Here is a 15,633-nt window from a genome sequence, read left to right as displayed (position 1 = left end):
TACCCCCCCCCCCCATTGTCAGACGTCCCGAGCGCGTCCCCGAAGTCGGAATCGGCAAAGGTAAACTCGAACCTTTTTCGTAATTTTCTAGTGCTTAAATAGGATTAAAAATCAATAAAATATTCGTGGTAGCTCGAAAAATTATGATTCTTTTTGCAATAGCCTAGTAATATTGTTAAGGACCGCGGGGCAAAGTTTTAGAATTTTTAGAGCTTATTTGGGCAGTTTTTGCAAAAATGATCAATTATAAGGACTAAATTGAAATTTTACATACTGTGATGAATGATTGATTTGATGGGCCCAGGAGGGGCTGTGTGATGAGATTGAGTTGTGGATATATGGATTGTGAATATAGAAGTGTGTTTTGAGCCATTTTGCAGGTTGGGTAGGTCCTAGGTATAGGGAGACTCACGATTTTCTACGACTTAGGACGTACTTGGTCTTTTCTTGATTTGTATTGAGTCATTTGTATTAAATAATTGTAATGTAATTGTCAGGTGAGCCGGGACAGCCTTCTTCCTCCGCCCAGCCGCCTCAGTGACCACCGTCAAGTCTGTGAGTAAAATATTAATTTTAATTGTAATTTCGATATTATTATATGTTCAAGCATGCCCATGCATCACTTATATGCATATATCTATGTAGATAAATTCTAGGCATGATTTATATTGCATTCATAACTGTAAAAGTGCCATGAATGTTGTTGTGGTAATTTGGAGCAGTGTGCGTGCGTTGGCGTGCGTGTGATGTGGTGTGAACTATGGATAGGACAGGTAGACACGGCTTGAGATCTTCGCTGGGACCCGGTCCTTCGGGGTAGACACGGCTTGAGTTCTTCGCTGGGACCCCGATTTGGTTATTAAGTGGAAGTCCGAGCTGAGTTCTTCGCTGGCACCAGGTTGGATTTAAGAGAGCTGTATAGGGGATCAGCTCCCATATATTATGATTGATGTTACAGAGTGCGTGAGTGCTCCAAATTACCTTTTTGCTGTTATGATGTGAAAATATTGTTGCTGTTGCATTTCACTCCACAGGTTGCATTAGTTCTAGATAGTTATAGAGATTATGGTTAAAATTGATATTTTACTCTCTGAGTCGAACGCTCACTCCTGTTCAATATTTTTCCAGGCCACAGGAGGATTTTTTTGAGGTTAACCTGCTTCCTTTCCTCGCAGGTTGTTTATCAATATTTATGTAATTTTATTTACTCCTAGAATTTCCGCATGTGTTAGAAATGTTTATTTGATTTGGGTCTGTAAACTAAATTATGATTGTGGACCTGTAAAATTATTATATGCATGTTTGATGGACTGGATGAGGGAGCTGAGCTCCCATTTATCATTATGATGATATGAGTATGTGGAGGGTGAGCTGAGCTCCCCAATGGATTGTTTATTGTGTTTACAGGTCGGGTGAGTCAAAAACTCCCCGTTGGTAGGTCCATTTTATGGCCGGACTCTGTTCGGTTGGTTTCTTGAAATTGGGCCCAAATGGGCCTTAGAGTTGGGTAAATGAATAGTTAAGGCTTACTACGGGCCTCGGGGGTTTTAGGCTGGCCCAGGTCCTAGTGCCGGTCCGGCCCATAGGTTGGGTCGTGACAAGAGGAAAGAGAAATATTGACCAAGCATCATGTAAGAGCTGTTCACGTCAGTTTCTAATTGAAAAATTAGTAATTGAAAGTCAGAGAAATTTTACTGTATAAATTTGAAAGTTTAGGGGGTTTTATATTACATTTTAAAGTTAAAGAACTGTAGTATTACAAACATATATGTTCAGAGACAATTGTTGAAATTTATTCCTAGTAAATTATGTGCTGATACAATCCACATTAGGAAAAAAATTATTTAATTTCTTTTTATTGCAATTAGGGTTTAGAGGTAATAGCAATCAATATAATACAAGCAATTAAAAAGCCATGAACCTAATTAAGAATATTTTTTCAAACTAATAGAAGTTTTTCTTTAAAAAAAATTCTAAATATCTTTAAAAAATTATAAAAATTTAAAAGTTATGAAAATTTTGCCTTAAAAAAATTATTTTAAAAATCATTACTTTACCCCATCTTTTTCCAAACAGAGTTTACAATAAATCGTGAATGGAATCTCCCATGCATTTTACTGTCTCTTTGTTATTAATTTAGCCTGAGTATTTCTTGGTATTTGAGTCGAATGCATGTATAAAAAATAAATTCTAAATATATATTATTAATTTAACATTATAATCAAACATATGAAAAATATTTTTTTTAGAAATAAATTTTATAAAAAATATTTTTCATATATAAATTATCAAATCTTAATTAACTATACGTCTAAATGCAATTAGGTCTGCTCATGGAAATAAGGGCTAGTCTATGAACTGTGGCCAATTTTGCATGGTGTACATACAAAACAATTGCATATCTACTAAATATATGAGTTGAAATTTTGCTTCGGTCCTTACCTGTTTAACATTTGCATAGCAATTAAACTGCACACTGCTGGTTGAAGGAAGCACACTAAGAATGATTGGAATCCCAAATCTTAGCAGGTTTTTGTGGGAATTTAATCTTCAATGTGAATTTGGATGCAACTTCCACACTCATCTAGACCATGAATATATATATAGAAAAAGAATTGAATTGTTAGAAGTTGGAATGTTCAAGTTGTTGTAATATCCATGTTGATTATTCAGAAATATGTTTGTAACTTGAACTACCAACCAAATACAATATTTTGATTTAGGTGCTTCAGACAATTCCCATGTCTATAGTAATATTTATATCCACTTACTTAGACAATAGGATTAAACCTCATATGACAAAAAGAAACCATTTTTAACAATAGTCCATGTGTCCATGTGTGCGTGCTCACACACATATATTGCGTATTTAAATTAACTTTCCTCTGGAGTGATTATTAGAAATATAGTAAAAAAGAGAAATTTAAAAGCACTTTTGGATAGTGAGAAGAATCATATGTTAGAACCGCAAAAGCTTTTGCCATTTTTTATTAACAAAGTAGCTTTGAATAAGAGAGTGAATTTATGGTGCAGGAGTTACGTTAGATAGTGATCCAGAAGGAGATGCCATCGTTCTGATGGCGAGTTATTAAAATGGTCTGAAGGAGATGCCAATTTATATAATAAAATGGTCTTAAAACAATAGTCTAATGGTTTTTATACCTTGGACTAATAGCATTGCCCTCCATATAATGATTTCATTGAAATTGTTGTTGTCTTCAGATGCTTTTATTAGTTTCACACTTTCACGTCTCAATCAATAATGCATTCATTGAAATCCAATTACACATTCTAAGTCACAAACAAATTCTAAAGACATCTGCAGGTGCTTTTCTAGTTTGGTTATTTTATTAAAAGAAGGTGATTATGGGCATAAAATAACGTTAAAAGGTGGAGAAATTAAATATTTAATTACTTGTCTTAGAGATATTACAAGGATTTACTCTGGTGGTTAGAAATTAACTTATGCAAAGGAAATGAAGCACGTTTACTTGTGCACAATCATGAAAAAATTTCGCTTCAGCGGAGGATTCCCTTTTAGCTGCTCCCAATTATTTCGCTGTATGTGGCTTTTATTTTTGCTACCAAAGCTTCCCTGCAGTTTGACCATGGCTGTTAGTCTATATTTGAAAATCTGTTCTTGGTGAAATACCATATTTCAAAAGCCTTTTTGCAAACCCTTAATTGAAGTAGCACATATACCTGTCAGGTTTGAAAATAAGGTTCTTGTATGCAAACCACTGCAAATAAATAAACAAAATCAGCTAATATTCTGTGTGGAACACTACAGGAATCCATCAAGAGTTAACCAACTGTTACGTTTAACAGGGTAATAATGAAATCTACAGAAATCAAGCCTGATCTTGGCATGAAAATGAACATTTATTTAGTCCTACTTACTCCAGTGTAACCAATGCCAACAACCTCAAGAACCCCAGGAATCAAAGGAAGCCTATCAATTGCCTGTTGCAAAAAAGTAACCACAGCCACTTAAATTTGTCTGCCTCGCAAATGAATCCCTCAAAAGAAAGGATTATAGCTAGAAAATATTAACAAACGAGAAAAATGTGAATTTTTGGAGACCTCACCGAGATCAACCCAGTGGAACCCCAAAGGGCAACTACTCCAGCCACTGCTAGTGAAGACACTGCATACTTGTCTTCCACCTGATCCCACTGCTCACTCAAGAATAAAATCCAGGTCAAAACAACATCCAATTCCAGTACAGCATAATAAAAAACATGCTAAATTCTTACAGCTTCCTGAATTGTCTTGACAATCTCTGGCAGCTCAGTTGTAGCAACCTCAGCTGGAGCCTCTCCTGTAGCCATAGCCATAACATTTCGCGCTATCTTTCGACCTGAGAAAATGAACATCGATTGCTGTTAGATATCCCTTCAGTGTGTGTGACATAGGACTGAATAGATATCTGAATATGACTCACAATAAGCAGTGGTGTTCCAGGGACGGTTCTGAGACTGGACAGGAGGAGGAGGAAGGGTGGGGAGGGTCACACATTGTGATGATGCAGCTGCTGATTGGCGAGGAGCCTTGGCGTCAACAAGGCTTGATGAAGAGGAGATCGATAAGGTTGTGGAGGAAGTTGAGGCCATGGTTGAAGTAAATCCCTACAGACAGGTTATATTATTCTAATGACCTGTGAGAGATTCTAATCCTAATTGGCACGCTAGGGAGCGCAAATGCAGAAATGTTAAAATATAGTGAACTTTTTTTATTAGGGCTTTCCTAATTTTTCTGGGTTTAGTTGAAGGTGTTTGATAATTTTTATTGAGATGGAACTTCTTCCAAGTTTGAAGCTTGGAACCACTCATTCCTTTCATCCAGATAGTGCTGACATGGCTGTTGGATTGCCAATTAATGGAGTCTGATTGGATAGGATTATCTCTGTCTTCTCCCCCGCAAAAGGGCAAAAAATATCTCCTCCTCTCAGCTCTACTAATCATTTTTGGTCTCTTTCAGGAAGAAAAATGACCTCCCCTGCCCATTTCTATGAAAATATTTCCACCTAAGGTATTGAAAAGTGTGGGAGATAATGCACTTGTTGTGACAATTGGCAAGCAAATTGAGAAATATTTATACAAAAGGATGAATTCTAGGTACCAAACTTAAAATCAGACAAAAAAAAACATTAAATATATAAGATGAATTATTTTTGGTAAGCATCTTTCACACACATCTAAATTTATCAAATAACATTAAATAGAAATATTAAATATTTAGCTGATTTATCCTAAATAAAATTAAGAGATTCTTATTTAAATGAGATTCACAAATAAAATAAATGAATTACACGTGTTTATATCTTGAATATATTATGTATAAAATTTAGATAAGTTTTCTCCAATAAAACTAGAGAGCATTAGAAAATAAATTTTCTTCATGGTTTTCACATCCCATTACTTTTATTTATTTATTTATTTTTGAGAGGAATGTACGGTTGGACCAAAGGAAAAGAGCCTTCCCAAAACACAAGATAATCACCCTGGGTTCTTGATGAACAACTAGCCCAGCAAATTGCTAATGTCTATGAAGACATTCTTCAAGTATTTGTTTATCAATTTGATTAAAATTACATCCCACCTCCCAATGGCCAATGGAGCTGGCGCCCAATGCCTTGTGTTGTGTGACCTATTTGGGCCTAACTCCTATTGAAACAAGTAAATTTACAAATAAATACAGTAAATTAACAAATAAAATATAATATCATTTTTTATGTTTTATTTAAAAAATTAGCATATTATACTAACAGGGAGTGATTCGTTTTGCGCAGAGTGTCATTGCTAATCAGAAATGCTAAAAGGTAAAATCTTACGGCTGAGGAAACGAAAAAAGTTAGTATTATTTTAGCCAGGAAGGAGAGGATTGACCATTTCATGGTTACTGATTACAGGCCAAAGTAAATGGGCTTCTGTTTTCTCCCACTTTCCCTTTCCCCTCCCAGGGAAGATAAATAAAGAAAAAAAAAAGGGCAATGTGAACATTTATAAAGTAGACCAAAGCCTCAGGGTTAGTCCTAATCAAATAATAATGATGAAAATTACAAGTGATTAACTCATTCATGTTGTATAGTATAGTTATACTCTTCGATTATTTAGTGTATTCCTAAGTTTACAAATGATCCTATCATAAGTTTTCAAATTACTAGAATAATTTTAAATTTTTATATTTCTATTTTATATAATAATTTTTTATATATTTAAAGTAATAAAAAAATATTTTAATAATTTTTATATTTATTTAATTATATCATATCATCCAATAAAATATAAATATTTATTAAAATATTTATATTATTTTATATTAAATTATTTTTTAAATATATTAATAATAAAATGATATCATATAATATAATATTATAAAATACAATAAATTAATAAATTATCCCACACCCATTCCTCCATACGGAGTATAAAGAGAAATAACGACCAAAGCCTAAACCCGAAACTTTTCCTGAGCACTTCCAATTTTTCTGAAAGACAACCTAATCCAACCTCTATAAAGCAAGAGCTCTACTGCACACGCACTCAGCGAAAGCGTAATTGACTGGACGATCAAAACTCATTTTTGAACGCTTTTACCTTTCCATTGACTGTGCTGTAGGCCTGTAGCTAGCCTGTTGTTGTACAAGCAATGATGAGTATCGACTCAGGAGTTTTCGTTCAAAATATTCAATATATATGTGGTCAAGCCATGCAGGTTTTAGTAAAAAATAATAATAAAAAAAAAAAAAGATGTTGATCATGGGTGAATTTTTAAAAGTGCAGTGTTTTTATTAATCATAAAATTTTATTTTTATTTTATATTTTATAGTATATTTTTATTTTGTCTATTTGAGTCAGGGCCAGCGGGTGTCGTTGGAATTTGTTTCTGGTACTGCTCGTTCCTGAATTTCCATTCTTCTTTTTGGAGCTTGGAAGTTTGGAGTGGGTGGGCTCTTGACTGAGTTTGAGCTTGGGATGGCTTTATTTCTTGGGTAAAAGCTGAAAAAGCGGACAATAATTCAATTCAAATTAGTTGAAAATAAGATTAATTATTAGGTACCTTAGAAATATTAAAAAATAATATTTTTATTTTTTATAGATAGTGATTTTTTTTATTATATAATAAATAAATCTCACATGATTATGTGAGTAGGTATATGTACACTGAATATATCTAATAATTTCTCTGAAATTAGTATAATGGCCATGCTGGTAATTTATAATTTTTATTTTTTAATTTTGATTTTAATTTTATTTTAAATAAAATATATTATTATTATTAAATAAATTTTAAATTAAAATTTTTTTCTTATTTAATTTAATTTAAATAAATTTTTACATATAATAATAATAAAAATTTAATTAATTTATGATATAATTAATTAAATACATAATTAATTCTTTTTATGCATATATTAATAGAAGTTTCTATTATTATTTCATTTAAAATGTAACAAAAATATTTTATTGAAAAAATAATTTAAATTTCATAAAATATTTATATTTTATCTCATAATATATATAAATCAATATTTATTTTGTATAAATTAAGAAAATATATTATATTAATAAGAAAATAATATTATTTTAAAAATATAAAGATAGAATATTTTTTGTTATTAATATAATAAAAATATTAAACTACTAATAATAAATTGAATTATTTAATTTTAATAATAGTGAATATATATAACATTATTATTAGTTAAAAATAACATTCTATTATATTAATTTTTTAAAATATACTTATATCTAAATGTAAATTTTTTTGGTTAATTTGATATATTTTTTATAAAATAATTATTTGACAAAAATGTTATCAATTTATAAAAATTTATCATATAAAATAAATACATTTCTTAAATATTAAAATTTTAAAATATCATCATTTTCTATTAATATAATAAATATTAAAAATACATATTATTTTTTAAAATATAAATTCTATAATTTTAATATTATAATTTCAATTTTTTTAATCATCTTTATTTATAGTTAAATTTTCTATGCAATCATATTTGTAATTTATTTTTGAAATTCTACTTCTATATAAAAATATAGTTAGAGATAATTTATACATAAAAAATAGATATTAAATTAAAATTTAAAAGTAATTCTGTTGCAAATTAATGATAATAAAATATAAATAATTAAAATATTAACTATAATTATATTTGATATATAATATTCAAAAGTTTAAGAAATATTAAATAAGAAATTTATAAAAAAAATTAATAAGTAAATAAAGATTAATTAAATATATTTAAATAAATAAATTTTGAGAATAATAATTAATAATTTTTGAAAAAAAATAATTAAAAAATAGTGTAAATAAAAAAAATTAAGAGCATTTAGGTGAAATAAAAAATATTTGGTAAGAGAAGAGTTTTTAATATGTATCAAATGCCTCATATGATATACTATATATAGATAAATAAATGAAAACTATTTAAATAAAAATTAATTAATAATTAAATATTATTTAATTAAAAAACAGAAACAAAAGTATTTAACTTAATTTTTATCATAGTAAAATATTTCTTATTTACTTAATTATTTCACTTAAATGGCTATAAGTTGATCATAATGATAATAATAATAATAATAATAATAAGCATTAATTAATTTTAGAAAAATAAAATAAAATAAATATTAAATTATTAACATAAAAAATAATACATACTAATTATAAATAAATCAAATCTTTATATTTTATTTTTATAATATTTATGTCAACTACATTTTTTGTCTCTAAAATTTTTTAATAAAGATTTCATAATAAAAATAATAGAAAATATAATAATATAATAAAATTATTTATTAAATATATAAAATAATTTAATATTGATTAAATTATAAGATATATAATTAATTATGAAATCACAAATTAATGGTCAATTTTCTTTAAACTAATGGCCATCAATGACCTATTATTATTATTATTATTATTATTATTATTATTATTATTATTATTATTATGAAGGATAATACGTAGCAAATAATATTTTTTTATAAATAAATTTATAAAAAAATAGTATAAATATTTTTTAAATATTATATTTAATTACAAAATAGCTTAATTTTTAAAAATTAAATTTTTTAAAAAATAATAATTTAAATCATAAATATTAAGATAGTATTATAAATAATAAAAATAATTAAAATAAAAATTAAATAATAATTAACGTAAAAAAGAGCATTTAAAATGACACACAGTAAATTTTTCAAAAAAAATATCATATGTCATCTCTTTAACGATATCATTCCATTATATATATATATATATATTGATTTGTGAAATAAGCAGTAAGCAGTATGCAAACGTTATGAGAAGAGCAATAACTTGAAGGGTGAAATCCATTAACGTCACCATGCAATTGAAAGTCGAAGCAGTTGCTGAAAAAGAGCTGAAGCCGAATAAATCTTGCAAACCTTTTTCTTTGTTTAAATTTTCTAGGTAACCGCTTTTTCTTTGATTTTCCTCAACATTCTTCTACTGTTACAAGAAAAAATTTTTTTTTTTAATTGGCAAAAGTTATTGGAGGGGAGCTCGATTTAAGGTAAAAGCATATTATTAATCTTTTAAATAATTACAGTTTAATTTAAAGATTATTGATATAATAAATACATAAATCTAAAATATACATATAAATCGTATAATTATATTATATAGAAAAAAGAAAAAGAATAATATAGAATTTAACGTGATTCAATTGTAAAATATACGTTTACGGATAAGATAAGAAAAAAAAATTTCATTATGATGAAAATATCAAAATATAATCACTCAGAACTCTCAAATCTTAATTTTAGTGTGTTTATCTTAATTGGGTTACAGTGTAAAATTTTCGAGTTAGATTACAATTCGAATCAATAAAAGTTTGTTCAAAATTTAAGTCACATAAAAATAATAATTACCTATTAAGAGAGATGATTAGTAAAATTTAAACTCTCAATTAAATAAAAGAAAAGCAAAAAAATTGATTAAGTTTTATCAATTAAACTAATTATTGTTGAATATATGATCTAAAATTAAAATATTTTATATAATCATCTATTGCTAAAAACTTTTAACCATTTTATCCGATTGGCCCACCAAATCACTTGATGACTGTTGTGTTACTGTTTCTCTTGTTGCAGGCAATCCGTAGAAGAAACAAAATTCACAGCTTTTCGTTGGACAATTTTAAATCTCGAGTAAATAACAATATTGTAATGCTAATGATAAAAGCATTTGAAAAATTGCACATCATGGTGGACTCTCCTTTCCGAATAAAACAGTCCCTTATTCCAAATTATTACCCCAATGCCTTTTTTGGATTCATCATTATCAAGATTGCAGTTGCCCGAGGTTGGCAGCTTCCCTAGTTTTATTATTTTTCCTTTTTTTTAAAGATGAGAGATGAGGTGAGAAATTTTTCACATGCTTAACCTCGTTTAATCTTTGTATGGATTTATCCCTTGAATATCAAACAGTCAATATGGAAATTTGGCCTAAAGACAAGAAAATGTTCGACGTTCCGGTAATAGAAACAAAATGCTAATCATGGTTAATGCAGCTGCAATGGCTCAATAAAACCTAATTGTCATTGGGAATGACGTCCTTGTCCATGGCAAACAAGAGGAAATAAAAAAGGAGGGGCCTGTGAAAAGAAAGAGACTCGAAATAGCAAAAATGACTAATGAGACTTGGCTGGGGGCCAGAGAAAAAGGAAGGTGCATAGATGATATGTCCTTGACCAGACGTTCCTGATGCTATTCCCACAGCACATAGGGATGTGTGCTCTTCTAGCTGCGTTTCTCTTTCTCTCTATCTCTCTCTGACCCTTATGACAATTTTCAGAGACTTGGAACGTGTCCTTTCGCCTTTGACTTTGCCCATTCCCATCAACCACACCATCCTTTGAGATCTACCGCGTCACTCGTATCTGCTCTCTGATTAACATCGCATGTACAAAATCAACAGAATTATATTTATATTATATTATCATCTCTTGGTGAAGCAGGCGAACAAAAGTTGCCTGTTGGCTTGGCAAATTGAAGTCATCCTCTTCTGCTAAAGAATCTTTAGGGGATCATGGAATTGAATTTGTACAAAAGCCAGCTGAAGCCGAAAAGGATGGTACAAAAAAGAGCAGGCGCAGTAGACACTGGACAATGAATGGTTGATCGATGAAACTATTATATCTATGTATACGGATGTCCTAAAGTCAATTGAAAAAGAGAAGCATCATTGCATTTTGTCAACATCACATTTGCAACAATATAGAACAAATTCATACCTTATAAATATATATTATATAGCATTATAGCCCCACTCACTTTGACCAGGCAATGAAGCCCCAGCCAGCATCCCAATTCACATGCACCCATATCTACCAGCTAGCTCTAGCAAGAGATAAATAAGCTTTTTTTTCCAAAAAAAAAAAAAGTTGAGCAGTAAGCATCATCTCTTTGTGCCTCTGGCGAAGATTGATGGGAGCAACCCTCTGTTTCAGTTTTCTATTTATCATCCCTGAACCCAGTTACAGCTTTCCTTCTTTGTTTCTCTAATCCCTACAGCACTCAGCATTGTAGAGTCAGCTCCGATTTCTCTTGCCTATGAGTATCATTGACCAATCAGCTGCCGTTGATAATGCTGAATATGTCATCAACTGTTGCTGCTATTTCGTCCGCTGCTTCCAGCTTACAGTCATCCTCTATCTTTCGTTGTACCCAACAAAAATTTTAAAATATACATATATAAGAAACTAGGGAATTAGGGTTTAGGTTGGCCAAAAAGAAAACAGCGAAAGTAAGGTACCTTAAGGTTGAATGAATAAAGAACTGTAGTTTCAGAAGAAGTCGTGATGTTAAGGTGCAAAACTGTAAGCCTAAGATCATCCAATGCAACAATGGCTCTCAACAACTGGCCTGTCTTCCTTTCACTCTGAATTTTCAAATTTACATGATTTTTTATGACTGTCACCTCTATCTCCGCCGCCTCCGATTTTCTCTTCACCTTGGCTTCCTCTTCACAATCTCCGTTCTCCCTCTGGATATTACACTCTGCCTGCGAAGTAAACAACCAGTTAGATGAAATGTCCATGGCAGCTACAGCTTCTTCTGTTTTTCTCATTCTCTTTTGTGCTTCCAGAGACTGTAGAAGCTGCTCTAGTTCCTTCACGAAGTCTATTGCACCTCCTATAATCGACGCTTGGTCACCCTTTTAACAAGGAAAAAAAGGGTGAACAGTCAATAAAGATTGGAACCTTTTTTTTATTTTTTGACGCCGAGAAATAAGAGATTTTCAATTTGTTAGACTAAATATTGAATTCTCGAAAACAATGAATTTAAATGGAAGGCGTGATTTTTCTATGTTTGTGATTACCCTTTGTACGTAGGAGGGGGGCATGAGAGAGCGGAGAGAGTTGAGGTGGTCGTTCATTTGGCGACGGCGGTTGCGTTCCACAGCAATGTGGGTCATGCGCTGACTCTCCACTTCTTCTTTGTTCTTCGTTGGCCTTGTTCGCTTTCGCTTTCTTCGTTCCTTGGGGACTACTGGAGAAGTATTGGAAAAGTGGGTCTCGTTGAGCACGGTTTGTGGGTGAGTCCATGGAAATGACGAGACTGAGTTACGTTCTTTGCAAAAGTGTCCTATTGAGTTGGTTTGTCTTTGGTTAGGCTCGGGGCTTACATCTTCAAGACAGAAATTTGAACGAGGGTTCTGAAGATCTTTCGCTTCTGATTTGACTGGTGAGTGCAAATCAGCCATGTCATGAGTGACACAACTTTCAAGCTCCAGCGCTTGAATTTGGGTGTCCGTTTCAGTGGTGTAGGTGTTCACATCCCATGGCCTTTTGAGGTGTTGGAGTTTTAGTAATGTCTGAAAGTTAGGTTCTTTGAGGGGTAAAAAAGGTGGGTATTCTACCTCTTGTAGCATTTGAAGAAAAGGCATTTTGTCTTCCAAACTTGGCATTGAGAATTGTGTTTCTTCTTCCTCAAATCTCAAACTTTCTGTGTTTACAAAACATTGTTCTAAGCCCTCTACATCCAGATGTTCACCTAAGAACTGCAAGAAAAACAGAAACTAAGAAAAAGAATTGTGAAAAAAAAAGGAAACGAAACAAGGGAAATTCTTGGCTGAGTGGATGAGATAGAGGATTGAGTCTCAAAGAAAGGGAGAACAAAAGAAGAATAAGAATAGAATATTAATGAGGAGAAACAGCGAAGCAGATATTAGCCTTTCCAGTAAAACAACACAATGCATTGAATGCAAGCATTTGGAGAAGTAAATGCTGTCCATTTCTCGATTCCAGTAAAGGATTTAAAGGAAAAAGAGAGCTAAATTTAAGAAAGGTACTAAAATGAGCAAAGTAACATACACAAGGATCAAAAGGGCCTTGAAGCTTCTCCATTACAGCTGAGCAGAACTTGCAAGTAGGCCTTAAATTCTCTCACACTCGCTTACCAACATTCCATTGTGATGCTAACAGAAAAATAGTAATAAATGTAACACCGAATGAAGCAGAACGAAAGACCCCATATACAAGCACAAATATATTCCTTTCTTTTCTGATGCTGGTGATACTCTTAAATAGAATAATATTAAATGCTTTCAAGAACGCCACACAGCAGAAGAGAGAGAGAGAGAGGGAATAACCAGCAAGAAATGGAGCCCAAGGGGAGTTAATTGATGTCTGAAGATGAGTAAAACGAAAACAAACAACGGTGGTAAAAGAAAAGAAAATTAAAAGAAAAAAAAAAGAAAGAGAGTAGGAATATGCTGAGAAACGAAGGGTGGAAAATAAACAACTGAGAGAGGATATAACAGATGTATATGGGACTGTAGAGAGTTGGTAAGACTTAACAGAAGAGAGAGAGAGAGAGAGAGAGAGAGAGAGAGAGATGTCTGGTTCACAAGGTCCCAAGCATTATTGGCGGTGGCAGTTTTGTCCGGCAGCGCGGACAGACAGTTGTGGGGACTCCTCCCTCAAGCATACACCTAAAAATTAAAAAGCTTTGGAAGTCCTTCTATGGATTGTATCACCAAGTCTGATGATGCATCCTTTCCCACATCTGCTCTCTCTCTCTCTGTCTCTCTCTCTGAACTTTTATTTCTATTTTCCTTGTGCTTTTCCAATCCAAGGTTATATTTCCCTATTTTACTGTCCTCCTTTTTTACCCTTCAGTTGACATACGCTACACATGGTCTCCAGCAGTACGATTATGACTGCTCTTGGCATCTTTAGAGCCACTTGCTGCATTTCTGAGAGGTACTTGCTGCATTTCTTTCTTCAACCATTTCACATTTTGGTTCTTTTTCCTAATTTTTTGTCCATGTTACTGAAATGGGTTTCTTGATTGTTATTATATATAGGCTAATAGTATAAAAAAATCTAAAATTTTTAAGATTATACTCAAAACTTAATTAGTTGACTCAATTATAGGCAAAGTAACTAAAATAATTAAATTAAATTTGAGAAAGTAAAGATAAATTATAATAGTATGTTAATTTAAATTTTATATTTAAATATTTTTATTTATAATAAAAATATATTTTACATTATTTTTAATTGAATTTTATATTAAAAAAGTATTTCTGTTGATTAAATATATTTTTATATAATAAATAATTTGAAAATTGCATAATAATATAGTAATTATAAAATAATCATATTATAAAATATTTTCTGGTTGTCAATTATGTAAAATAATCACATTATAATAAAACACCAAGTTTTTACACAATAATAAAATTTATTGATTTAAACTATAAATTGTTAATTACGCAAAATTTTTTTTTCAAACATCAATTTATTGTCATATATATTCATCTTTATAAATTGATGAGCAATTAATATAATTTTAAAAAGATTAATTATTATTTTTATTTATAAAATTATGAACTTTTTTTTGACAATTGATTGTATAGCATATGCTTAGTCTATAATTTTAATGATTGTTTGATTATAATGTGATTACTTTGTGTTATTGACAACAGAAAAAAAAATATATTTGTGTCGATTTGATCTAATTTAAATTTTAAATTATTAATTAAATATATAATATATAAAATTATTTATTAAAGTATAACATTAAATAATATTTATAATAAATTTTAATTAAATTTAAATATTAAAATTATTAATTAAATTTTTTAAAAAATTAATTTCTGCATATATTTTAACCGTTGTCATCCGTACCAAGGGGAGCACAACTGCACGAGTGGAAACGAGGCCCCAGATTCGTATCACCATTTCCACTGGTTTTCCTTTGTCAATCTCTGTTCCTCAAAGCCCTTTGGAGCGTGGATAAATGTTCTGCACATTGAGTACTTGCTCCATATTTGTTTGGTCAAATCTCATACGTACTGAAAACCCTTCTTTTTTTACTGGAAAACTAATTTATTAGATTAGATTAGATTATAGTCTGTTTCATACTACTATTAAAATTATTATTCAAAAAAATTATTTTTAAATATATTAATTAAAGAATATTAAAAATAAATTTTAATAAATTTTAATTATAAAAATATTAAAATAATAAAATTATTTTTTAAAATTATTTTTTAATAACATTTAAAATTATATTTTTATTTAAAAAAATAATTTTAACTATTTAAATACAATATCAAATAAATACTTAATTT

General features: G+C 30.3%; 2 protein-coding genes across 3 annotated transcripts; both read right to left on the bottom strand.

The window, feature by feature from the left end:
• Nucleotides 1-3,378: 3,378 nt before the first annotated feature.
• Nucleotides 3,379-4,845, bottom strand: LOC110661673 (protein CURVATURE THYLAKOID 1B, chloroplastic). Its single transcript, XM_021820363.2, has 6 exons — nucleotides 4,445-4,845; nucleotides 4,257-4,360; nucleotides 4,089-4,175; nucleotides 3,901-3,963; nucleotides 3,703-3,740; nucleotides 3,379-3,595 (listed from the first exon to the last, which is right to left on the bottom strand). The coding sequence occupies exons 1-6, from the start codon at nucleotides 4,611-4,613 to the stop codon at nucleotides 3,538-3,540; spliced, it is 519 nt and encodes a 172-aa protein (XP_021676055.2). The 5' UTR covers nucleotides 4,614-4,845; the 3' UTR covers nucleotides 3,379-3,537.
• Nucleotides 4,846-11,216: 6,371 nt separating this feature from the next.
• Nucleotides 11,217-13,827, bottom strand: LOC110661671 (transcription factor bHLH67). Of its 2 annotated transcripts, none has more exons than XM_021820360.2 (4): nucleotides 13,367-13,827; nucleotides 12,373-13,053; nucleotides 11,806-12,207; nucleotides 11,217-11,705 (listed from the first exon to the last, which is right to left on the bottom strand). In XM_021820360.2, exons 1-4 carry the CDS (start codon nucleotides 13,397-13,399, stop codon nucleotides 11,622-11,624), a joined length of 1,200 nt encoding a protein of 399 aa, XP_021676052.1. In that variant the 5' UTR covers nucleotides 13,400-13,827; the 3' UTR covers nucleotides 11,217-11,621. The 2 variants fall into 2 exon arrangements, with proteins under 2 accessions (XP_021676052.1, XP_021676053.1); XM_021820361.2 differs by having other exon boundaries at nucleotides 11,806-12,054; nucleotides 13,367-13,637.
• Nucleotides 13,828-15,633: the final 1,806 nt, after the last annotated feature.

This window comes from Hevea brasiliensis, chromosome 2, assembly GCF_030052815.1.
Source record: "Hevea brasiliensis isolate MT/VB/25A 57/8 chromosome 2, ASM3005281v1, whole genome shotgun sequence".
Taxonomy (NCBI): domain Eukaryota; kingdom Viridiplantae; phylum Streptophyta; class Magnoliopsida; order Malpighiales; family Euphorbiaceae; genus Hevea; species Hevea brasiliensis.
The sequence above is the reverse complement of the archived record's forward strand: the minus strand, read 5'-3'. Positions and strand labels throughout refer to the sequence as shown.

Coding starts and splice junctions, on each gene's coding strand:
- LOC110661673 (XM_021820363.2), bottom strand. CDS start 4,613: ATGGCCTCAACTTCCTCCACAACCTTATCGATCTCCTCTTCATCAAGC. Junction 4,176..4,256: donor TCAAGACAATTCAGGAAGCT/GTAAGAATTTAG, acceptor TTGAGTGAGCAG/TGGGATCAGGTGGAAGACAA. Junction 3,964..4,088: donor GTTCCACTGGGTTGATCTCG/GTGAGGTCTCCA, acceptor TTTTTGCAACAG/GCAATTGATAGGCTTCCTTT.
- LOC110661671 (XM_021820360.2), bottom strand. CDS start 13,399: ATGGAGAAGCTTCAAGGCCCTTTTGATCCTTGT. Junction 13,054..13,366: donor AAGGCCCTTTTGATCCTTGT/GTATGTTACTTT, acceptor TTTTTCTTGCAG/TTCTTAGGTGAACATCTGGA. Junction 12,208..12,372: donor CCCCCTCCTACGTACAAAGG/GTAATCACAAAC, acceptor CCTTGTTAAAAG/GGTGACCAAGCGTCGATTAT.